General features: G+C 40.0%; 1 protein-coding gene across 1 annotated transcript in view; it reads left to right on the plus strand.

Moving 5' to 3' along the window:
- LOC139477704 (uncharacterized) overlaps window positions 1-27,385 on the plus strand; it is a 68,608-nt gene that overhangs the window by 25,772 nt on the left and 15,451 nt on the right. Inside the window, exon 2 of the mRNA XM_071260087.1 lies at window positions 2,329-2,474. Coding sequence (XP_071116188.1) covers window positions 2,329-2,474 — 146 coding nt within the window. The remainder of the gene's footprint in view (window positions 1-2,328; window positions 2,475-27,385) is intronic.

Consider the following 27,385-nt stretch of genomic DNA (forward strand, 5'->3'; position numbering starts at 1 on the left):
ACACGCAATCTCCTTACCAAAGTGTGAAATATGATTTGCAACTTCAAATCTAAAAGATACAACAGACTGAGACAATATACATAATGCTTCTTCTGCCAATTACGACCTACATAACGAAAACATTCCCATAAATCAGAATGAAAACCTGAAACGACTATAACGAACCAGCTCTTTGAGCAAATTAAATAAGGCTCTTGACAAGGCTAATGACAAGGCTAATGACAAGGCTAATGACAAGGCTTAGTTACACCATCAGAGACTGATGATATTCTAATTCAATTACAAATTACTTAAACAACCACCCGGGGAATCTTTCCTGGCTCTTATTAAATACATTCAATAATATTTGGTAAACAGGGAATTTCCCCGCTTCTTGGCATGAAGCACCCATTATTCCTGAGCACAAAACAGGTAAGGATCATGCAGTTCCTATGAATAAAACCCTATTGCTTTAACGAGCTGTGTCTGAAAGACTATGGAATGCATGATAAATGGTCGACTCGTCAATGGTTCTTTAGTTGTTGATGATTTTCATGACGTGCAACTTACATGAATACCATTGAAAAACAATAACAGTTGTGTTTTGAAATATTTTGCAACAAAAGCAAAATGCATAGGGACCCAGGGTTCGTTTACAATATAACGCCCATTAAAGTTAAAGAAGCCAAAGTTTTAGGCATTAAATTTGATCATCAATTAATCTTATTCGGCATATTAAGAATCTTAAAGCTACATGTAAAAAGGCACTTGCTATTGGAAAGGTTTTGAAATTTGTAAAAACAAGCTAGTCCCTGATATGTTGTTATTATTCAACGGGAGCTATATCTCAGCTACAACCAAAGTGTACAAAGCTGTCCATCAGTATCAACTGCACTAAATGATTTAGATAGATGTAAAACTCCGTTTCCGGCTGCTTCCCTCTTTATATACTCTGTCTTTTGTACATATTTCATTTGTGATATTATATAATGCTAATCATGTAAATATTTTGAGAGAGGGCTACCTACGATTTGAAAACTTGTACCCAATCCTTTTCCTTGTGAATAAAGGTTGTTTCAAATACAAAATGGGGTAGGGGTCAAGACATATCTGTTCACCTCCACAGATCGTTGTTTCAAAAACATGTACAGACAAACATTTTTGGTAGTTAAAGATAAAGACCTCTCGTACAAACGTCTGTACACGGAGAGTACATAATCATCCTATTTTAGCTGAAATGTGTAGTCACTATCTGGACATATATGTGGTTGGTTAGGTTATCGTGTTTTGCCGCCTGCCCACACGAGCATAAGACGCAGATTCTGAAGCAAAATCTGCACTTCAATAATCAGTTTCCAACACTAATATATATGACGTTAAATGAGCCAATATGTTAAATCAGAATGAACAAATGTTAAATAAGCTTAAATAAGCCAAAATGAAACATAAATCAAATCAAACCAAACATAGGACAAGTTGTAATGCGACAATGCCGTATATGACAAAGTTACTACACGCATTCCTTTTTATTGAAAGATGACGTCAATGCATCGCTTTCAACCGTCCAATCACCAGCCATCTCGCACATTTTGCTTGAGTGTGTGGACTTTGTACATGTCCGACAACGCTTTCAGAACTGTTTCTAACAACCTGATTCTAGCATGTCTGAAAGACATCAATCTCCATGTTAAAATATCGAACACTCAGTTGACTATTCTATGTGATACTGGATTAAAATTATAGTGATCTTCAACATCACTTTTATTGGGGTTTTCAGTATAGTAGGACTACAGACATGGTCTAGTGGTAGAGCGTCAACCTGGAGAGCAGAAGGTCCGGGGTTCGATCCCCGGCCGCGATATACCAAAAGACGTTAAAATTGGGTGAGTGAGTTTGGTTTAACGCCGCTTTTAGCAATATTCCAGCAAAATCACGGTGGGGGACACCAGAAATGGGCTTCACACATTGTAGCCATGTCGGGAATCCAACCCGGGTCTTCGGCGTGACGAGCGAACGCTTTAACCACCCCCACCCCCCACCCCCAAAAGACGTTAAAAGACACACACACACGTGCATGCACGTCTCTATATAAGTGCAATAATCTTGGAACGTGATAGAACTGGAATACTGTTAAAAGCGGCGTTTAACCAAACTCACTCACTCACTCACTTATTCACTTTCATCCACGTATGACCTTCCTGATCTAATAGAATAATTAGGAAAAACTCGGTGGACCTACAGAGACTTCATTATCTGGCATTGTACTGTACTTAAGTTAATGATTAAATGCATTGTGTGAAGCACTTTACTGTTATACTGTTTATATTTCCATTTATTCCTTCTTTTCAGATCTTTTGAAAACCAGGCTAAGAGGTCTTGTGATGGCTTCCCTTGCATGTATTCGCACCTTGGAGCCAAAGCCGGCCGTCAGGCACTGATGAGAACATTGATGAGTATTATAGACGACTGTGCAGTTGATCCATCCTGCTCACCTGGTAGGTTAACACATCTATTCTGTAGCTTTAGGGGTCGTTCAATATTTCATAAGTATGTCTGTCACTAAACCTTAATGATGATAAAATAGGCTAAATAGGAAAAAGAAGTCTGCAGATTATAAAATTGCTATTGGTGATTGGTGTTATAGTTTGCTTTGGTTTGGTTTCAGTATACACCACTCACTGCTTCAAATGGAAAGAAAATAGTTTGCAAACTAAGCAATTTTAAGACATGGCTGGTTTTTTTTCTGGCAGCGTCTGTAAACATATTTCCAACATTGAAAATTTTTACGAGTTTTAATTTGATTTTTAATATGACCGCTACATGGGCCATTTTATGAATTCACTTATGGTACAACTTATAAACCTTGTCATAGTTTGATATGGGCGTAAGACGAATGTTCCGAGTCCCATGAAGATCTGGGTTAGAATTGGTCTTCAGCAACCCATGCTTGTCGTAAGAGGCGACAAACAGGATCAGATGGTAAGGATCGCTGGCTTATTTGATGAATGCTACCACATGCCAATAGCTAAGAACGATGCTTATGATGTCAATCACAATTGTCCAGTATTTACAGACCGTCGTCATAAAGCAGAAATATTGCTGACTGTTCGATTTTTGCGATATTTTAATTTGGCAAGCATGTTTCTTCCAATAAAACATCAGATATCATTGTTTTCAAATCCTTGTTTTGTCGAAACTATGACCATGAAGAGTGTAGAGAGCCCAGAACTCCAAGCCTTAGAAGTGTTCAACTTCTTGTTAATGATAAAATTACAATAGCTACAAGTAGATTCATTTTATCAAGGCATCATAAAAGGTTCTATGAACAAAATTGCAGAAATGCTTTGTTTCAATCAAATGGTCCACATTTCGGCATTGTGCTTGTCACTAAAATACTATAATTTCATAAAAATTATTTGGTTACTAGTATTAATTTTGAAACTTTGGAACTTACAAATGCTAAACAAAATATATTTCGACAGAATAGTTGAAACGTGTGAGTGGTGAGGAAGTTACTTCATGTCACATGTAAAAACAAGGTTTGGATAATGATCAAGGTCACTGTTTTAAACGCTCACTGAAATGTGATTACACGATCTAATTAAATAGTACATGATTGTTACTGCTATAGGATGGGACCCTGCCATGAAAATGTAAAAGTTCAACATCATAAAAACTGTTTTTTAGATTTTAAGCCACTCTTGTCTGCACAAGCATAACATGTTTTGTTTGTTGATTAAGGTCGCATTCTGCAAAATTACAGCGATCTGTACATAATCGTATTTGGATCAGACAATCCAGTGGTTGACATCACGAGCATCGATCCAAAACACAACCCGTTGGTTTGGAAGATGCATGTGCATTACTGAAAAATCGCTTAACACCTTTTGCGGGTACTCTAAAATGCAAGTGCATAAATGGTTTAAAATGTAATGGATCGTTGCCTAAACTTCACAGATAATGAAAAAGGACAAAAGATATGCCACGTTTTAACCTGCACAACAGAGATAGAGGGCCGTAGGAGTTAGGAAAATGGGTGCCACACCCAGACTGTATGAAACTTCAACTGTACATGTGCAGACTATTACAGACAGATATACAGCACAGGGCAGGGCAAGACCAGACAGAACACCCATGAAGACGTCACAGGAGAACCGATACTTGCGCATGTTGCATTCGCTGTTCAGAATGCCTTGTAATGTGAACCAACTCAAGCTGATCACGACAATCCGTGCTTCACTCTGCGACCTCGATATACCTGGGCCACCATGTGCACGTGACCTGTTCTGACATTGATACGAAATCAACCCGTCAGCATTATGTCTCCAAGAGACGTATCTTAAACATGCAATACATATCCATCGAATATGCATATCTTGTGTGTTTCATTTTTAGCCATAATGAAACATTGGTGTATTCTATATTTTGTCCGGCAGTTTATTGAAATATTTTTACGTAAAATTACTACAATACCTCTCTTTATGCTGGATTTCTATACTTCATAAAAAGAGACTACAAACCCTTGTCAAAACTACTTACAATAGTTCTAACAGAAATCAAGCAAGGCAAGCATGTTCAGAAAATATTTGAGACAAATGGAATTAATCACGTGTAGAACTAAAAATGTTCAAAATATTTACTTTAAATTATACAATCTCAGATCAGGAAGAATGTCATGTTTAGAATATATGTTTCGCACCCTTTACACACCCTTTATCCCTCATAAAAATTATATAGTAATTAATTTATCTTATCTATGGGGCTTTTGTTTTCAAGAAGAGGGTACGGGAATTTCATTCTGAATGGATGCGAACAATTGTTGATACTGAACTTACTCAGATACCTAAATATTCAGATACCTAAATAGGTAGAACATTTAGGGATCCCATGGGTACTACCTGTACCTCTCTTCCAGCTAATCTGTATCTCTTTGCATACGTTTCGGATTTTCTTACTACTTTTGTTGTAAAGGAGACGTTGCTAGCATGTTCTATCTCTGTGTCAGATATATAGATGACCTTATTTAGCAGTCAAGTGAACGAAACGTGACTGCTTTATGTTTCTTTGGAATGTGACAGCCGCTGGGGATTTCCCCGATCCTTACCACACAAAAACAATGACATCTCATATTCTTCTTCCATGGACACTAAACTCATGTTTGGACATTGTTCATGACAGAGTTTGTTGAACAGGAGATTGAAGCAGAGCAAAGAGAAACGAGGTGGAATATCGTCGTGGTGGAGCCCATGAGAATTCAGATTGTCAAAAGACATCATATGTGTAAACTGGTGGCAGTCATGCTGTTTCTTCCAAGTTTCAGTATTTGACTTTCTCATGCAAAACAGCTATATGCTAACCAGACAAAAGTTGCCTCAATGATAACTTACTCTGCTGCGGTCACCCGCAGTCTCAACTGCATCTATCATGTGTCAGACTGAGTTCACACGAGTACATTAAAATAAGCCTGTTACAAATTCAAACAGTGGATCACGCTGAAACAGTTACAGTCAAAGCAGACGTTGTAAACAAAACAGATAATTTAAACCTAGGACCTCGCCTTCGGGAGTGAACGTGCAACGTGCGAGTAAACTCGTTTGATCCTCTGGACATCGCATGACTCAATCGTTGAATTTGGTCCAGTGGAATTGCAAAGGAATTTTTGAGAGTTTAAACCGTCAGTATTATGTCTCCAAGAGACGTATCTTAAACATCCAATACATATGCCTTAAGGCAGTGTAATTGTCATCACTCATTTTCAATCACATATACTAATCGTCAAGCTGTTGCTATCCGCCTTACCTTGCACATTGCAACTAATTCGTCATCCTTGTATATTCCACCTTCATGTGCCCTTCGACAGTCTGATTTTCCTAATCCATATGATTAGCTCCTTAAGTCCTGCATCATCATATGCACTTTTAATGTGCAGAACCCTCTATGGGGAAGTGCACTTACGAACAATAACGATTTTTATCGAGGATTTTATTTCTGATAACAATGTATGTGCATTTAATGATGATTCTGGCACCTACTTACATCCTGCCATTGGAACTTACTCTATCGACGATCTGTCCCTCACAGATTCAAACGTTTACAATGATTTTGAATGGTCTGTACATGATGACCTTTGCGAAAGTGATCACTTCCTTGCTGCCATACTGTCCACCTTCATCACTGTGGAATTTTACAAAGGACATTTCAAAACGTACTAGATCTAATCAGCTCCTTTCGGATCAACTTGCTGACCAAGCAATTCCTAAGTCCTCTTCAAATCTTCATATTTGTAAACCATGGTTTAATAATGAATTAAAAGGTTAAAATTTTAAAGAATGTCACAATTTAATAGCTGATTAATCTGATATTGCAAATAAACATGTTTTTCGTCATATTATGTTTCTGAGTCTCAGATATATAAAAAAAACATGAAAGAAAACAAGAGTCATCAGAAGTTGATAACTTCCCCCGACCCCCACAATAGCAAAAGGCAACACTTCAGCCCCTGGTTAATACATGTACTGAGTTTGGATAAAAAGGTTCACGGTTTACAAGTTATGCTCCAGAAACGAAATACAGACGGACGGGTGGACAGATAGACCAGACGATGACTATATCTCTCCGCATTTTATGCAAGAGAAACCAGAAACTGATAGATATCCTAAAGGACTATGGGATCCTATCAAACTTTACAATCGGTTTGGTCTCTTAGAAGACATGGTTATGACTCTTGAATCAATCATTGGTGGCCTCAGACCATTCTTCTGAAACGAAAAAGGGTAGATGTTGATCACATGCTCACTCTACATGAATCATAATCCGAATATCAATCAATGGAATTGTTGAGGTTAAATAGTGTTATTTCAATCAAGTTAATTTGTTATCACAGCAATACAACCGTATAGCCTTCTCTCTTAAGGAAACACTCTTAAAACGAAAATGCCAGTATTTACTTCAGGCGTCATGTTATGTACAATAAAGGTTAGAACAGGGAAACTATACAAAGAGAGAGAGGGCACTAATTAGCACTTCATCTACAATATAAAGTGGAACCGCTAATTAGTGTGTTCATCGCTGGCCGGTGGTCACGTTCAAGGGCACCATGCCTGATTTAATGCGGGACAGTGAGAAATTGGATTATCTCGGAAATAAACGAAACCAGAATCGGGATAGCGCCAGGAACCAACGAAAACAGTCGAAATTTAATCCGATAGAATTACGTCCCTTTGTCGTTGTTTACTTCCTGCTTATGATGTTTCTGTGGTTCTATCTACATCATCTAAAACAGAAAACTGTTCAAGCATGATGTCAATATAAACAAAGAGATTGAATAAATATATATACGCTCGTATACATGTAATTTATTTCAGTTTATAATGCTATAGGATGATGAAGCCACAATGCTATATCCAAAACGGGATCCAGACAATTACCCGCACGACACTTTTTGTTGTAGTTGTTGTTGTAAGAATTCATAAGGGTAAGTTTCGTGGGGGACACTGGATATCTTTTCACAAGATGTTTTTCAAACATTTGCCACTAATTATAAGAGTGTATTGGAAATGAACAAAGAGTGTCATATTGCTGTCTGGCAGTATATGTGATCTTAACAATCACTGGACGTAACAATGTAGACAGAATCTCATTAGGGATTGTGATTTTGACATTTGACCAGTGAGCATGCTGAGTATTGGTGCTTTAGGGTAACAGTTCTTGGTAGTAGATGCTTCATACCATGTAACAAATGTTATATTTTCTTCTTTGATAGGCTTTTAGAAGTTGGAGTACTAAGTAAGGATAAGAATTTATGGATGAACAACCTTCTTTATTACAATTAAGAGCGACGTTTCGGTGTAGGTAACACCGTTATCAAGCGAGTGATTTACAGACTGACTGACTGATATAGAAGATTTAACGTGCGCTTTCCGACTGTGGCGTATTTCGCACACGGGCCTGGCCAGACCATTTAGTGTATTCCGAAAAGGGTGAAAGTGGGTGTGCAACCCAAGAGGATTGGTAGAATAATTAGTTTTTAGATGCGCTTAAAATTAGGTCTGTTTTGTTTAGGAATACGCTAGAGTAGGAACCTTATTTAAATTGAGGGTGGTTTGTAGTGTGGTTCTGTGTGTTTGGTAGTAGGTGCAGTGGATGAGTGCGTGTTTGTGGTTTCGGGTTGTTTGCAGTGGGCGCGGTTGCCTGTGGGGTGCCTTTTAAGCTTTTTTTAGGTGGTTATTTAGGTTAGTGTGTCCTGTTTGGAGTTTTGATTTACAGAGTGTAGTACTTCCTTACTTACTTTGGAGATTTAACGTGCGCTTTCTGACTGATGCTTATTTCGCACACGGGCCCGGCCAGGCCATTTAATGTGTTTCCGAAAGGGGCGAAAGTGGTGTGTGCAACCCAAGAGGGGACTTTAGGAGTTGCTTATATAGAATTTTGGAATTTTGAGATTTGGAATAGATGCCGATGGGGTTGGGGAGGAGAACTAAGGGAGCTGGGTATGGTGGATGTTTGTTTGTTTATGTAATTTTGATTTGGTAGATTATAGTGCTTTTAGATGCGTTTTATTAGTTCCGTTTTGATTAAGAATACGCCTAAGGCCTTGAAGTTTTCTAGTTTATTTTGTGGGTTTATAGTTTTGCTTCTAGAGTGAAAGCCTTGTTTAGATTGAGGGTGGTTTGTAATGCGGTTCGATGTGTTAGGTAGTGTGTGCAGTGGATGAGTGCGTGTTCTGGGGTTTCTAGTTGTTTGCAGTGTGGGCAGTTACCTGTAGTATATTTTTTATTTTTTTAGGTGGTTATTTAGGTTGGTCTGTCCTGTTTGGAGTTTAGTGATTACTCTGTCGATATTTTTTTGATGGATGGAGAAAGTTTGGTTTGGTTAGTGGTTTGCTGAGTACTTTTTTGATTTGGCTATTTGAGTTTAAATAAAGGTTATGCCATTTTTTGGTGATTTTTTGCTTGTTTACGCTTTTAATTTCTGATTTTGAGATTGGTAAGTTTAAGCTTATTTCTGGGATTTTGAGGGATAGTTTAGCTGCTTTATCGGCATTTTCATTACCGTATATTCCTACATGGGCGGGTATCCACAAGAAGGTTATTTGTTTGCCTGCCTTAGTTAGGTCGTTGGAGCTTTTAAGTATTTGATTTATTAATTTAGGTCGGTTTTTGGTATTTTTGTTTTGGAGGGCTTGCAGTCCACTTAGGGAGTCGGTAAGTATTAGTTTTTTGTTTTGTTTTTTGGATTCTTGATTATGGAGGGCTGAGGCCATGCCCATTAGTTCTGCCGTGAATATTGATTGGTTGTTTGGGAGTCGGAAGGATTGTGTGGTTTCAGTTGGTTGTGTGGTATGGACTCCGAAACCTGTGTGTTTGGAGGTCGGGTCTGAAGATCCGTCCGTGTAAATGTGACACCAATTTGGCCAATTTTCGTGTATGTATGCTAGTGTGGTGGTTTTAGCTATGTTTGGGTCGGTTTGTTTATTTATTTGGCTAGCTAGTGTTGTGTCTATTTTGGGTATTTTAAGTTTAGGGGTGAAGATATTTGATTGTTTGCAGTTTTGTTTAAGATTTTTAATTTGGTGTTCATTGAGGTAGTTTGTTATTCTTTGGGATATTGGGGTAAGTAAGGGGTGTTTACGAGCTAGAGCTTGGTTTTTGGGGCTGATATTTTGGTTTATTAAGTTTTGGATGAGAGGGTTTGATTGGGACGCGGCCCAGATATTTAAGCTTAGCTGTTCCCTGCGTAGACTTAGTGGCATTTCTCTTGTTAAGGCCTGAAGTGAAGTGTAGGAGGTGCCATGTTTGGTGCGTGTAATTAGTTTGAGGGCCTGATATTGTATTGAGTCAAGTTTTTTAGATAGAGAGTTGTTTAGGGTGTTGTATATGGCGCAGCCGTAGTCTAGTTTTGATCTAATTAGTGATATGTAGAGAGAGAGGAGGGTATCTTTGGAGGCTCCCCAGTTAGTGAGTGAGTTGGGTTTAACGCCGCTTTTAACAATATTCCAGTTTCTTTGATAGGCATTTAGAAGTTGGAGTACTAAGTAAGGATAAGAATTTATGGATGAAATTGTAATAAAGAAGTTGTTCATCCATAAATTCTTATCCTTACTTAATATTCCAGTTATATCGCGGCGTGTCAGCTTAATGTGGGAGGAAAGCCCCAAGTGATGCAGGTCTCAGACGTTTAACACTTCGGTGAAACCCACGAGCACGGGTATGGTGCTGACAAACCTAGAAACATAATCGGGGCGAACCGGGATTCGAACCCACAATCATAGGTTTCTGGCGTGCCCAAGGGACGCAACTCTGCACAGCGAATCGCGGCGCCTTAGACGACTGGGCCACCCGTGCCCCCGCTCCCCAGTTAGAGCCAGTTAGGCATCTTTGGTTTAACATCGTGTCCAAGATCATTGTAATTATATTGCTACGTGCCTGCAGGCGTGTGTGTGTGGCTGCTTGTACTAGTCCGGACTGATGCCGATTTATTGTGCTAGCACACTAAGATACCATGCTGCAGTTTAACATGAATACCCCACTCAGACACAGTAAACTGACTCCGAGCCGACCAGTCCTTGTTTTAGCCCCTTAATGCCGAGCGCCAACAAGTACGTCTTTTGGTATGTCGCGGCCGGGGATCGAACCCCGGACCCCTACCACTAGACCACGTAGGCGGTCTAAAAATATATGGAAGAAACAATGGTATCGGTGAAATTGAAATTCTATGTCAAAGAAAATTTGTGACAGATTCTAGCTGGTGACATTTTAGTGAACTCGACAAGTGTTTATGAATTTTTATATTCACATCATAATAGTTTGTTAAGAAAGAAACAAACCTGTGATACAAATTTTACAAATGTCCAACAGGCGATCGATGCAATCTTTTGGAAACCAAAGAAGCACGAAATAAATTTTGTGAAAACATAAACTCTTAACGAACATAATATGAGTTTAAATTCCAGAAATATTCCAAACTTGGATTTTAAGGACGTGTGCCCAAGTTGTTTTTGCATGAACAAAATTCTAAATGTACGGTCATCGCAGACGAAGAAAAAGCACCATGTTAAAATCGATGCAATCTTTTGGAAACCATCTTTGAATCATGCCATTACTATGTTATATCATTGTGCTTTGTAAGAGAAACCGGCTCACATTTCAAGGCATCAAAATATCTCCAATATCAAAATTGTTCTTCAGCTGATGTTAAAGTCAGGTCGGTGGTATTAAGCGCAAGTAGAGTTAAATTCTTTTGGATATAATATCGCTAATTAGGATATTTTCAATTCAAAATCAAAATTATGATAAAATCAACTGAGAGCTTTAGCTTCCCTTGTTCCCCATGCTACACTGAGAGCAACAATGCCTTACTCGCTCTCTCTCTCTCTGTCTCTCTCTCTCTCTCTCTCACACACACACACACACACAAAACACACACACAAAAACACACACACAAAAATACACACACAAACACACACACACACACACACACACACACACACACACACACACACACACATAAAACAATACATACATTATAAATTCCATGATACTAATAAATACAAACACTTACGCCAACCAGAGTGACATTATATAACAATGTCAGGCCACTGCCCTACACATCTATTTCCTGTATCTAAACTATTTGATACTGTAAATAGACACTGTCTGTGTACAAATTCTGTAATATTGGCGTCCGTGGAAAAATATTAACTGTAATGGAGTTTTTAAATGTTGACGCACGCACGCACGCACGCACGCACGCACGCACGCACGCACGCACGCACACACACACTCACACGTGTATGCATGTCGCTATATAAGTGCAATAATTTTGGACGCGACTTTAAACCACATTTCACCTCACCTCACTTAGTGACTGGTAATCTTTGATCTTTAATCTAGCTGGAGGCATGACATATCCTGTTTTTAAGAACCTAAATGAAAACCTTGTTGAATCAGTTATGTTTTGTGGATCAGGAATTATAAATACTTATGAATCTTCATCAATCTTTCACAAAACAAAGCTTGCAAGTATGTCCTTGGCATCACGAAGCGCTCTTCTAAAGTAGCTTCGAACGGAGATATGGGTTTTATTTCCCCAGTTGTTAAACAAGCTATACACGTTTTAAGACTCTATATAAAGTTACCCGTTACGGTGTGAGCAAGAAAATGTTTGATATGTCCAAAAATTACAAAGAAATTTGTAAATATTGCCTGTAATAATAACCTAAATGACATTTTAACCTCGCCCCAAACAAGAATTTATTTTTTTTTAAAACATCAAAGATATTCTCATTAAAGATGATAATGAACGATGGATTGGAGTATTGAGGGACGACCGAAATAATTTAAATGGCAATAAGCTTAGAACATACAGGCAATTTAAGACACAAAATGTTGTTGAATCGTATGTTTTAAATGTAAAATATAGGGACCACCCTCGCATTTTAGCTTTGTTCAGATGTAGATCTTTACCTCTTGCCATAGAAACTGGACCTTTTAACAAACCACCAACCCCTTTCCTCGATAGAATTTGCCCACAATGTTTTAAACAGTTTAATAAGAATTACATTTTTAATATCATATCCTTTTAATGAAGATTTAAGACACGCACGTTTTAAATAGTTTATGTTATGAAACCCTTACCTTTACAAATTTGACCCATTTAAACAAACGTATATGTATTTAAAAGTCAGAAAATGTACAAGTCCTATAAGCAAGCACACTTTATAAAATGTAGGAACATAAAAACTTGTTTTATTTAAGAACATTATATTAACTAAGAACGTTACCATGTATAATACAGTATCCTTCTTCTATATTATTGAAATCTTGAAATATATATATGAGATAAACCTACAGTGTTTTGAATTTTTTTGTAGTTCCGCTGTAGATTAGATACATCCTATTTTAATTTGTACACAAGAAATGTATAAATAAGAGGTATCTACTGTGCAGTGGGTCTACATATGCATCAATTCTTTTTAAAAACCCGATAAGTTTATTTCCATTCAAATGACGGCAAGAGAGCTTTATAACGATGTTCCCTTGGAACGTGTAATATCACATGGATAGAAAGGTCCCAGAAGAAGTGGACAGAGGTAGTTATAAATGTAACTAATGTTGATAAAGTTCCAGATTAAAATAATCATAGCCTTGACTAGTTCAAATTAAGGGCTCAAAACACAGAGCTTTTCAAAGATATATGCTTTAATGTCATCGCAACCTGTTGCATATTTTCACTGCTCGGACTCATTTCTTGCAAATCCACAGACAAGTTATTTCTTTGAAATCAACATGACATCTCACATTGTATGGGTGAAGATATAGTGGAAAAAAGCTTACATCATATACGCAGCTATGTATGTGCTATCAAGTGTGAACGTATATAATGACTCTGAGGGCCAGGACAACTGCTTGATACTGTCTGGGCATGCTGTGGGTGAGGGTCCTGATTGTAGACCTTGGTATCTGGAATGATTGGTCTTGTAGAGTTTCATAGAGCTGATGACTAGTGTAGGGCTATGGGGTGTTGGTCACGTAGGATGTCCACAAATGTTCAGTTGGTTTCAATGTTTTCATTCCCTAAAAAATAGCACGTGCGTTTTATGGGACCTGGCTATCGTCTTGGATTTCAACTGACCAGCACTCCTCCGCGAAATTGTGCAAGTGTCCTAAGAATATATGGAACCCCTGTAAAGTGACCCTCAAAACAGAATCAGTCTGCCCTATAGATGCAGGTGAAAGCAACCCACCATATATATCGTGCTGTACTGCGCTGCACTGCTGGCAACACTCATGAACATTTCTCTATCCACGACTCTGCCCGGTTGTGAAGACGAGAACCTTTGGTTGTCACTGAATACTAGTATTGCTTGCGCTAAAGACGCAACTGCCTCACGTGTTGACGTCGTGCCCACTCCATTCTTAAACTTTTGTAATAAACAGTTAAATTGGTAACTGCAGGTGATGTCCATTAGATCAGAAAGATATGATTGATGGTGGTCTGAATCTCACTATCCCTTTATGCTGTGACTCTTCTCTGATTGTATATTGACACTTTCACACTAATTCGCATATTCAAATACCATAACCTTTAAATCAAAATTGATTGGTTGAGATTATTGTAGCAGCATGTCCACCGACAAAGTCCCATGTCCATTGCTTCACTTGCTTCTGTTATGTATCGTCTCATCACAATGACTACTGTTGCAAAGCCAAACACTGCCATGGTGATGCCATGGTTGGCAGATTCTGGTTAACATGTTTTCCACATGCATTTTTTGTATATGTTGCATTTGAGTACATTCAATTGGGAATATTTTTGAGAATAATGCAAGTGTTATGGAATGTGACTACTATATGAAGTGTTCATATTCACCTCCTGATGTGATCCCTTATTTTTATCCCCCGCCCCAACGAAGTTGGCGGGGGATATAGAAATGGGTTCCGTCCGTGTGTGTGTGCGTGTGTGTGTGTGTGTGTGTGTGTGTGTGTGTGTGTGTGTGTGTGTGTGTGTGTGTGTGTGTGTGTGTGTGTGTGTGTGTGTGTGTGCGTGTGCGTCCCGAAATCGTTTCCGAAGCATAACTCAGAAACCGTTAAATATTGCTCTACGAAACTTTGCATGTCTATCAGACTCATACTGAACTGGTGCCTTTTGCTATTAGGAATTTTACAAATTTTTATTTTTTACGTTTCCATGGCAACAAGTTGGACTTAGGTTCTGTAAGGGTACTGATTGTTTCCGGAGCGTAATTCAAAAACCGTTAAATAATTTCTTACAAAACTTTGCATGTTTACCAGACACATACTGAACTGGTGCCTTTTGGTGTTTTACAATTTTTTAATTTTTACGTTTCCATGGCAACAAGTTGGACTTAGGTTCTATAAGGGTGGTGTTCGTTTCCGGAGCGTTACTCAAAAACCATTAAATACTTACTTACAAAACTTTGCATGTCTACTAGGCACATACTGAACTGGTGCCCTTTGCTATTTAGGAATTTTATAAATCTTTATTTTTTACGTTTCCATTGCAACAAGTTGGACTTAAGTTCTATAGGGTAGAGTTTGTTTCCGGAGCGTAACTCAAAACCCATTCAATACTTTCTTACAAAACTTTGCATGTTTATCAGACAAATACTGGACTGGTGCCTCTTGCTATTTAGGAATTTTATAAATTTTTATTTTTTACGTTTCCATGGCAATAAGTTGGACTTAGGTTCTACAGGGGTGGTGTTCGTTTCCAGAGCGTAACTCAAAAACCGTTAAATTCTTTCTTACAAAACTTTGCTTGTCTACCAGGCACATACTGAACTGGTGCCTTTTGATGTATAGCACTTTTAGAAAGTTTTATTGTTTATGTTTCCATGACAAGTTGGATTTAAGTTTTGATATAGGATTGGTTTACTTAAGGAGTATGACAAATAAACTGTTAAATATTTCCTTGCCAAACATTGCATGTGTATATATATAAAGCGCCTACTGAATTAGTGCCATTTGATATTAGGGAGTTTTAGAAATGTTTATTTTAGAATTTCCATTGCAGCTATTTTGACAGCAGCTAAGAGAAATGTTTGGGTCAGTTACCTGGTTTGGGACCATAACATGTTAAAATGGGCGGGGGATATAGATGACTTTGTCAACTATACGCTTGTTCACAATAGTTATGCATACTATTATGACTCGCCCCTGCAACTGGGGTTTCAGGATAAGCAACTTATGCTTGCAGTAAAAGGCGATTGGACTGATTGAATACCATCGTGTCCCAACTGCTCGTACCGCTGCTCCCGTTAACCTGTAGGGAATCGGTGCAAGGATATAGGTCCCCGGCAACATTGCTTGTCGTGAGAGGCGACTAATTGGATCGAGTGTCCGGCCCGGCGACTTTGTTGATTGCATATCATTTTCCCAATTGCGGGGATCGATGTACATAATGGCAATCACTGGATTATTTGGTCGAGGCTATATTGTGTTTACAGACCGCCTTCATACAGCTGGAATATTACTGACTGCGATTTTAAACAACAAACATAATCAGTATGGAGAGGATCCATTGGCACTACGTTTCCGTGGCTTCTGAGATTTTTTATGGACAAACGACGCACCATGACTTCGTTTTCAAACCAAGAAACTTGACACTAAGATACTATTAACATGCATATACCCTTTGCTGAAAATGTATTGATGAAACATAACACAGAGATGGAGGAGATGACTGTTTCTAAATAATAAGTGAGTTAGTGATTATCACGGCTAGTTACCACCTGACTTCCCCAACGCCCCAATTCGTATTCACCTGACAACTCCTTCACTTGTTTAAATCAATGTCATTTCCTGTCTTATACGTAGATACGCGTAAATGTAACAATGATAAACATGCAGCCCACACATTTTGTTTAGACATGGCACTACCGCATCACTGAAGAACCATTCAGCCAAACAGCATTTCAACCCCGACATTTGTGACGTGAGAACTTGAAATATACATTTATACCTGCTTCAGTCCTGGTTGTGTCACTGAAACGTTCTTCATAATGAGCTCGGTGTCTGTCTTATAGCTTAGAAAGTGGTTGCCACAGAAAAATCAATGGGACAGCATGCAATTGCTTTACATGTTCTATAAAGGACCTAACCGAGTATGAGTCTAATTTTGTACAAAGTGACTGTTATTCAACATATACACGAACACATCAAGAGTCAAACAGTGTTGGAACAATAGATTTATAGCTCCATGTCTCAATGAACCGTCCTCTGTGCCCAACAAGATCAGTCAAACTCAGAGTGTCTTCACTTTCTGGCACAATACACCGCCGAAGTAAGCAGATTGACTTCTGTAACTAGATTTTGCAACTAATTGCTTCCAACTGTGTAATGAACGCGGAGTGAGGTGACGTTTCTTTGTAGTCGGATACGAATTACTGCCTTGCAGCACGCATCACGGCCAGTTTGCAGCATCGGGTAGAACACTACAATAACCTACGGGAGTGGCACAATAGCTGGTGTAGCACACTCGAGCATCATGCCACGATATTTAGGTACAATGGTGTACATGCATACTTTCTTGTAGAGAAACATATACTCTCCAAAAGTTACCATGTCAACCCCATTATTAAAGAATGTATTCCTGTGCATGTCAAATATATATCTTCAGCACAACACATATTTACAAAACAAGCTATCTTACATTGTGTTGGGATCTGCACTAAGTTAGAATTAGTTGTTAAGATTGCGTTTGTTGTTAACGGAAACAACTAGAACCTACTCACACTGCAGCATATGGACACTCAACATAGCTTAAGGCACCAATTAGCAGTGCTGTATCACGAAATGTCTTATGCAAGTCCTTGGCGTCGTGAGATACCTATCAGGTTCCACTGCGTGTCCCTTTCATGTGTTCTGGTTCATTATCACAATTACATCTTCAATGTTTGATTTTCATCTAAAATTCATTTTGCTGAGTTTAAGAGATGCGAGTTAACCCCCTTTAACTGAAATTCCACTGTGGCGTGTGTGTGTGTGTGTGTGTGTGTGTGTGTGTGTACTGGTTTGTGGCCAACTGGCATTATTAATTGCGCTATCAGAGGTTTTGTTGACTTCGTTTGCGTGTTTATTGCTCCATGAGTGTCGCTAGCCGATAGTATTTACGTTTCCGGTTTGTGTGGTTGTGGTTGTGGTTGTGGTTGTGTTTGTTTCTGTTCTATTTGGTGATGTGGTCTTGTTTTGCCAAACCTGACTAGACTTGTGATTGAAAGGAACAGGTTTTGGTGTGGGCTGCCTTGGGTTACAGAAAAGAAGCATCATAGTGCAGCAGTGTTGGTTTGTTGCGTCGTGTTGTTGCGCATATCCGTATGGTTATTACATGGTAACGTCGCATGTTCTGGGTTGCCTCCGAACGCTGGGTAGATCCGATCGCATCCTTTGTCCAACCAAGCAGCGTGGTAAAGCATCAATGGACCTGGCAGCATTTAAAGGAGCGAAAAACATCGCATGTATTGGTTATATTATTTGAATACTGATGCGACCTTCATTGAAGTTTAAGAATAATCAAGCATGTGATATTGCTGAACGCTGTTCCTCAATAAAAAAATATTTTATCTTCGTGGTCTCAGTGGCAGGACTTAGAGAAATACATCTTTCTCACCCGTTGGAGATATCAAACACATATAGCTATGTTACGTGTTGTTGAATAACATCAGGTGCGGACACTTGACATGACTCTAGAGGTGATCGTCTCCCGGGTTCCCCTAATCAACACTGAGGTAGTTAGGAGGCTAGACTTTCCCGTTGAATGCAGAAGTTTCTAACTTGGAGATGTTTGTGTTCATTACGAACACGTTTTCAGAATGTGCATCTTTTTTATAAGATATCTCGGAAAGGCTGTCCCCTTATTGCCAGTTTGCACCTTGAGAGAAAAGTCTATGGTCGAATGATCATCTACGAATGTTGTATTCATACGGCACCCTTATACCAGCGATTTATCCAACGGGGCCTCGGTTAATTATCTTAATGTCTGTTAAGATAATATTGCCATCTCAAGTTTCTGGAATATAGACCCATGATTTAGCAGCTACTACAAGTGCTCTCTCATCTTGAATGACCATCTCGGCGTGTGCCACTGTTGTGGAAGATTAGTCACAGGCATCCGCCGGTACCTCATCAACGCTCATCATCTGTGTCCTAAAGAAACCTGATAGTTTATGTTGTGATTCTTTTATTGTAAAAGAAACCCATAGACTATGTAGCAATAAGTAGTGGAAATCATTCACTGTATTCTTTTTTATTTACAATTCTGTAAGTAATATCATTAGCTGTTGAGCTTATGCCATACCGTCCGTCGTCCGTCGTCCGTCGTCCGTACGTCAACAATTTATTCAAACGACTACTTATGACCCACCAATTGGAAATTAACGAAATTTGACTGGAAGCATCCCTAGGTGGTGGGGATTCAAACTGAACAAATGGTGGGGATACATTGTATACATTTGCTTGTTATGATTATCGATTGATATGCAAATAGGATTCGCCCTAGGATCCAGCCTTGCCTCTGGATACTTAGATCCTGGATCATAACATAGAAAGGACTGAGATCTTTATGATCCATTTGTAGCTAGAGAAATACACAGCCAAAATTACGAAATATTTACAGTATTATATTCATGTACAATGCAAATGTATATTTTGTCATGATTGCCTAAATATCCAGGTGAGCGATACAGGCCCTATGGGCATCTTGTTTTCTTTTTTTTAGATAAATAGCTCTATGAGATGCTTGGTTTGAATCAGTCCACCAGATAAAAAATCTATTTATAGATAACACAAAATGTAAAAATGTCGCATGGTCGGGATGTTGCGCTTTGGCAACAGCGTCCGTTCTAGGATTTCATAGATATCCCCGAAATATCAAAGCACTGTCTAAATTGTCTAAGTTTAAAATAAATCATCTTTTCCTCCGAATGCTGGAAAACACGAGGTGACCTCAGGTTGTACACACAAGAGTTATGTACATCTCCCAAGAAAATCAGCCTGGAGAAAAGATACTTACTGAACAGCCCAAAACTGAGCCTTTCCTACATATTTAGTGTAGTTATAAGTCAAAACATACAAGGGTTGAAATAAACAATCTCTACTTCTCATTCATGGGGAAAGAACTGATAATTGTCAAAATAATTTTTGCTATTTTTTAAAACTTATGTATACTAGCCACATAAAGAAACTGTGCACAGAGAAAATATATTCTGGATTGAAATACAACACAGCAAGAACAAAATGATGCAGACGCTGTAGCAGCTGAATGATCGGACCATAAGAAAATGTCAACGGGACCTGAACAACATCTGTTACGATGACGTCAGAAGATCAAAATGGAGTAGGGGGTCAAACGACAAAGTCACAGCAGTGCATCGGCGACGCATGGAGTCCACCCAATTGGCATGGAAGGCCTGGGGAACGGCCTGCCATATCCTCCTCAAATCCTGTGCCAAGTCACGGACGTTATCTGGAGGATGTGGAAGACGACGCAGACGGCGCTCCATTTCATCCAACACATGCTCTATTGGGCAGAGATCGGGAGAATTTGCAGGCCATGGCAGTAACATGACATTGTTATGGTGAAGGAAATCCATTGCGACCCTAGCCGTGTGAGGACGAGCGTTGTCCTGTTGAAATGTCATTCCTGGGCCATGACGTTGCAGGAAAGGAATGACCACAGGCCTCAGAATCTGATCTCTGTAGCCAACACTGGTGAGATTGCCCCGAACAATCACAAAAGGGGTTCGGTGCCGTGCTGTTATCCCACCCCAAATCATCACAGAGCCACCTCCAAAACGATTCCTCTTCACAATACAGTTGCGTGCATAACGTTCTCCCAAACGCCGGTAGACACGTTGGCGCCCTTCACTGTGGGAAATGTTGAACCTCGATTCATCTGTAAAGACAACATTTCTCCTCCATATTCGAGGTTGGCGAACATGATTTCGACACCATCTTAGACGGTTGACTCGATGACGGTGTGTCAGGATGGGACGTATGGCAGGGCGTCGTGGTCGAATCCCGTACTGACGTAAACGATTTCTGACAGTGTTGGGATGGATACGGCGCAGTCCAGGAATTGTCTGGGACGTCGTTACTGCCGTTTGGAACCTGTGTCGGAGATGTGTAACTCGAATCCATCTGTCCTGTCTTGGCGTCGTTACTCGGGGACGGCCTGAACGTGAGTGGTCGGAAACGTCATTTGTGTTCTGATAACGCCTCACCAATGCCGATATCGTGTGACGATGGCATTGGAAATGTGTTGCCACCTGTTGTTGCCTCATTCCCGCTCGGATTATACCAATGGCTTCATGACGCTGTGCAACTGTCAATCTTGGCATGATTTGCCTGTGCTATGCTTGTGTCTGCGCCTGAGAAGTTTTGAATTTTTGAATGACCACAGATCATGCTTTCCAAAGTGACAGCGAATTTTGAGTTGCACATGCTGTGTACAGCTGCACAGGATGCACGTGCAGTAACACATTGCAGGTCCATAGGCCCCCATCAATGACGTCATATCGCATGGTACGTGGATGAGCGTTTGAATGTCTCCAATAATTACTGTGTTCAAACCTATATTTCATTTATGGACGGTGTGCCCTTATATCTATATTTTCGCCGTGCACAGTTTCTTTATGTGGCTAGTATACATCCTGTGGGCCAAAAGGGCACCTGTGATTTATCTGAAAGCTAGCATGTCAGTTACTACCTGCAAATCCAGGGGTAATCTCTTGATTGAATGTCTCTACAAAAGTCAGGATATCAAGCAACTGGTAATTGCTTCAAGATTATGCATTTTCCTGAACACTTGAAACAACTAAAGTAGGATAAGAGATAAGATACCATAGTATATTTTAGTATCCTAACAAAATGTGTTTTCCATCATTACTTTCTCGGCATGAAAACAAACATGCTAAAACGAACCTTGCATGTATGTAGCAGTATGTAACGAATAGAACAGAGGGAAGGGGTACAATGTGTGAAGCCCAATTACAGTGTATTGCTCAAAACCGAACCATACTCATTCACGCCGTATTTAAAAAGTGAGAGACTCTGTACTTTAATTTGATGACCTAATAGTAGAAAACCCCTTTTTTCCGTATATGCGGTAACAAATTATTGTTTTTACAAACACATATCACAATAACGTCGCGTTTAAGATAATTTACACTTATATAGCGACGTGCATACACTTTCGGACTAATGCCAACTTTATAGTGCTAGCTCACTGACATACCAAGCATGAGTATCCCACTTAGACACAGTATACACAGTATACTGACTCCGAGCCCACCAGTCATTATTATAGCCCCTTAATGCTGAGCGGCAGGCAAGGTAACAAAAGGAGCCATCTTTTCAAGTCTTTCGGTATGATGCGGCCGGGGATCGAACCACGGGACCTTCAGCTCTCCTCATGTAAATGCATTAGGCATGTGTAGTGGCATGACACCTACTTGCTTAAGTTTTTTTCTGTGACAGGCATGCGCTTCCTCAAACCCAAAGTAATGTTGCATGCTGGTATGTAATGATTTTTGTGGCAATGGTGGGCACAGGAGCTACTTTTGTTTTGGCAAGTATTTGCAAATACCCTCTACCTGACTTAATTTACATTACAAATACAAATCACAATTGTGTACGGGAGCTGGTCAAAAGGTTCTAAGCCTAACAAGACAAACAAATGCGAAAGTGTTTTTAATTGTATAATTCAACATAATCTCCCTTTTAAGCCTAAGCTTTTCAATTCCAGTCAGGAGGAAGGTTTCTGAAAAACCCATTCACGGCAGCTTTGAGGCCACCCTTGTCGTCATAGCGCTTTCCACGAAGGTGTTGTTTCAGTTTAGGAAACAGGTGGAAATCACTTGTTGTCAGGTATGTAGGGTGTGGAGGCTCTTCGAACCCACATTGTCGCACAGCAGCCTTTCCAAGTCGTAGGTGTGAGAAGATGCATTGTCATGAAGTAGTAGAACTCCAGCAGTCAGCAGTCCTCGCCGCTTTTCTTTGATAAAATATCTCCGGCGATGAAGCAAATCAGCATAGTAGGCACCGGTAATCAACAAGGATCTCACCCGTTGCATCCCTGAAAACGGGGGCCATAACTTTCTTCATTGATCTTGAATGCGTGAATTTCTTTGGTGCCGGAGAAGTGGGATGGTGCCATTCCATGGATTGACGTTTAGACTCGGGATCATAGTAGTAGACTCATGTTTCATCACCCGTTACTAATCTCTTTTTGCATTTGACGAAATCCTCCTCAATTAGCTCTAAATTGTCTCTGGCAATGTCAGTCCTTTTATCTTAAGATCAGAATTTAGAAACTTTGGCACCCAGCGAGCAGATATCTTATTTCATCTCCAAATGTTCATGAATAATAGTTTCAATGGATCCATGGGTCAGACCTGTGTCTTCCTCATGTTCAGCAATGGTAATACGTCAATCTGACAGTATACGCTTTTTCTATCTCCTTGATTGAATCTTTATTGATGGGCGTTGAGGGACGTCCGGACCTAGGGTCGTCATCAAGGCTAGTTCTCAGAGCCTTAAACATGGCTGCCCAACGTTTAACAATGGCGTAGCAAGGGCACTTATCCCCTTGCACTTGAGACATGCGGTCATGAATTTCATGGGGAGAATATTTCTCTAAAGTCAAAAGTTGATGACTGCTCGGTTCCAGTCCTTTTCCTTTCATGTCCATTTGGATCCTATCACGTCGAACTGGCTGTCAATAATATACAAACGGCCTCAACAGACCAAATACACTTACAATGAACTACTCAAACAATGTTCTACATTCACTGGTTCACTTAGTTATGGCCTATACTTGGAAGTTAGTCAGGCTAAGAACTTTTTGACCGGCCCTCGTATTACACATGTGATAGGGCATAAATGATTATCCTAGAAGGGTGTGTGTCTAGATAATTACACAACGTGTACAGTTAGATTATTTTCAATCAGCATCGCCCAATATTTCGTTTAAGGCTTGCCGACGGACTTAACTTGGCTAACAGTGCGAACAAATAGATCAATGGAATGACCGAGGGATAAATCAGCATTACACATGTGCCATCAGACGCTGAGCAAACAGTTGTTGCTTTGGGCAGTCCTACACCGGAACAGTAGCAGTGTACATCTGTGATGTGGGAGTGCCTCATTCCTCAGGGCCCAATACCGCGCTCGTCAATTAGGATGCAGAGGAAGGACGGGGGATGTAGATAGCCAATGGCAGGAAGGAGCGGGGTTAAACTCTCAAATGACACTGGATTTATCACATTCTTTCTCAACTGTTAGATTTGTTATGACAATGCAGTTTTATAACGGATTTATGTACAGCTTTTAGGCTTATATCTAATGGTCCATTGGGTAAGTCGTTCTTGTAACAGGTATAAAAGTAGGATGAGAAGAGAGATAGTAAAACAAGTATACAAGCGTTTCTCCTAAAATACATTATACATTACACCCCCACCTTGATCCGACTGTAAATATGTTATTCAAAGTTTGCAGGTTTTGGAAATAGGTTCAACTTCAGGTTATATCCCACCCTGATCATGTTCCACTATACACATTGCTCACTATTTATGTGAATGGTCGATAACGGCATGTGAACAATATCTGACACTCATTGAAAGTACATGTATTGTTCCTGACTGCACATATACAACGTGAAGCTAGGAGTACAAGTATGGAACAAATAAGCATTACATATAATCCAAATATATAATATGTATAATCCAAAACTGGTTGCGTTTTTCAAAGGAAAACCATTCGTTTTTTCACTCTCATTTGAGCTATTTATCTAGTGATTTGGGGACGGACAGATCCCTGCCTCGAGCACTATTGATCATGGAGATGGAAATGCCAGATCACATCGTGTTAGGGCCGTGGAATATTTCCCTAACACAGAACTGCGTGAAGGTTATGCCATAACCAGCGTTAGCACCAGTACTTGTACCCGTTGTACTGAACGTGTGTGGGTATTGCTGGGAAGACGAATCCGTAAATATCACTATGTACCGAATCTCTGGGCACCCCGGGCACTCGCATATTGCAGGCAGAATGGCAATTCATTCCTCAAGCATCCTAGCAAGCTTTGGGGAAGTCAATGAGACGTCGATGCCCACAGACACCATGAAATAGAGAGACGGCTCCCCCCAGCGGTTTATCATACATATCAGCGCTACAGTCAGACATGTAACTGATACACCCCGACACCCCGCTGTTTGCCGACCGGTAACGCTGCAGATGCGCAAAAGATGCGCAGACACGCATAACAGACTACTCTGGTAACCACGTAAACAATATTACATAATATCCGGGGCTAGAGTTAATTCTCTTGGCCGATATTTCCAGCGACAATCCAATAAAAGGACAGGCTCTTAGCGGATTACAATGATTTATATCGTATCTCACATTAGCACATATGTCATTTGGCTGCAAATTATTCGCTGAAAATATATGTCTTCCTTGAAATACGTGTCCTTATAAGCATAAATATATATTTTGCTATATATCCTTTGCATAGAAATAAGGCGACAACGATGACTGCAGTAAACGCGTTCCCGCCAGTTTCCGGCTGCGCAGTACAAGCCGTAGCGGTCAAGGTTTCGAGCTTTTGCTGGTGGGTCGTCCCTCTATTTAATGGTCTCTGATGCCAGGAAGGCATCCAGCAGAGAGGGAGGATACTAGTGATGTCGCGAATCACCGGTACACTGGTGCATCGTTGGCAAACTTTGCACGATACGATACCCGATACACTTAATTTGGCATCGATTCATTTTAACCCCATATCGATATCCATGTTGATCTCGCATCGATATTAACAAGTACAAACTATCTTTTGAATTCAACATAACTTTCTTGGTCGTCTTTCGATAGCGAAACCGAACCGATAACAAGACTTGCCAGCGTTTCCTTGCTGCCGTTCATATTACAGCACGTAAACTTGTTTGTGTATTATTTTCTCATACAGAATAGTTGACTTGACTTAGTCAGTTGTCAGTTGTTCTTCTTTACCTTTATGAGTGAGTTTCGGACTCTATTCTCAGTTTGATGACTGTTTTCTGCACAATATGTCTTATATGCAGTATAGAGATGCGTATTCGAATCGTGGTTTCTATATCGAGATAAGTATTCGTGTTGTGGCTTCTTCATCGAGATATGTATCGTATTGTGTGATACATGTATGACATCCTCAGGGCATACCCACTATTGAGATCGGGACTTCTGTGTTACATTTAGATTTCGATAATTTTTTTTATAAAATTAACTGTTTATTGCTTCGCCTGACTTCCCATAGTGAAGTATTTTTGAACAACTTCTAAAAAATATATACAATAAAAAAACATTCTTTAGTGCTTGAAGCATGCGTGTTCCCGTACTTTTGATTATGAATATATATGAAAGACTGATGCTCCCTGTATTGAGTGTGTATGCATGCGTCGTCAGCCTCACAACAGCTTGCTGGGCTCATTGTGCGCGTCTGAGCTCCTCACGCTGTGACATCGTATCTGATTGAACTATAAGGATGATAAGGAAGAGAATTTATGGATGTCAACTTCTTAATTGAGGAACACAAAATTTCGGAGTAGATGCTTACTCCTTCATCATGTGAATAAAAGCTATGAGCCAGATCATATAGATGTACATGTAAGAACAACAAAAGTAATAAGATAACAAAAAGGTGGAAACTTAACAAGGGAAGTCAACATACAATTGGCGCTAATGGGTGATGAGCAATGTACATTTGAAGCCAACACTTTACAGTTATACTGCTGACTGTTATGGACAACTGGAAGCCAGGACTAAATTATCACTGATTGGTAATTGGCAATGGACAAACGGGAGGCCGGTGCTAGTTATTAGCACTGGTAGGTAAAAGAATAGAAAGGGCAAATGGAAGCCAGCTAAATAATTGCCACTGACAAAGATCAAAGCACTCAGTCTCAGGTGGGTAAGATGGGTTCCCTGGTCACGGTTCATGGCTGGCTGGTGTCTCCTGATATCAATTGGCTTCTAGTAGTTTTCTGTGTGCCAGTTGTTGATGTTGTTGTTAGACAGGACTTTTATGGCATCCCACATGATGTTATGGCCTTGGTTCTTGAGGGTGTGTTCTGAAATAGCGGATTTCAGGCCTAGTTTGTTGACAGGGGTCTGATTTCTTTGAGTCTGGTGTTGAGGGGTCTGAGGATTTCTCCGATGTACTGGTGGCCACAATTGCAGGAGATCCGTTATATACATACTCGGGGGTTGGGACTTACACTGCTCGTTGGCTCTGCCATTGGCTTGTAGATTGGTCTTGATGGACTTGCCGCAAGAAACGGTTACATCTATGTTGGCTTTGTTCTTGATGAGGCTGGAAATCTGATGACTGACAGGGGCTTGATGTGGTATGGTGATTCTGATGGGCGACGGGGCAGGTTTGGGTCTGGGAACAGGGTTCTTGAGGGTCTTGCGGATGGTTTTGGAGACTAGGTGGGCAGGGTAACTGTTGAGGGACGTTAAGGTTTTCTTGAGGTGGTCAAATTCACTGTTGGCCACAGTCAGGTTGGCAAATGGATTTGGCACGCCGGGTTAGGGTGGCGATGATGGCTTGTTTTATCTGGGGATGGTGGCAGGAATTGTAATGAATGTATTGGTCTGTGTGTGTAGGCTTTGAATGGAAGGTGTTGATTGGTTTCGGTCTCCATGGTGTACTGGATTCTCTGGTGCTGGGCGTTGAGATGTTACAGGAGCTCTGTGGGGTCGTTCTGATGGGCTATGGTGGTAAATGTGTCGTGTACTTTACGGCACCAGCAGAGGGGTTGGAATAATGCTGTTGAGGGGGCTGATTCTTCAAAGGATGATGTTTAGAATTTCCAATCTGTTGCAATTTTAGTGGCACTACGAAATAATTAGAA

This window comes from Haliotis cracherodii, unplaced genomic scaffold (assembly GCF_022045235.1).
Source record: "Haliotis cracherodii isolate W230 unplaced genomic scaffold, xgHalCrac1.p SCAF_34, whole genome shotgun sequence".
Lineage (NCBI taxonomy): Eukaryota > Metazoa > Mollusca > Gastropoda > Lepetellida > Haliotidae > Haliotis > Haliotis cracherodii.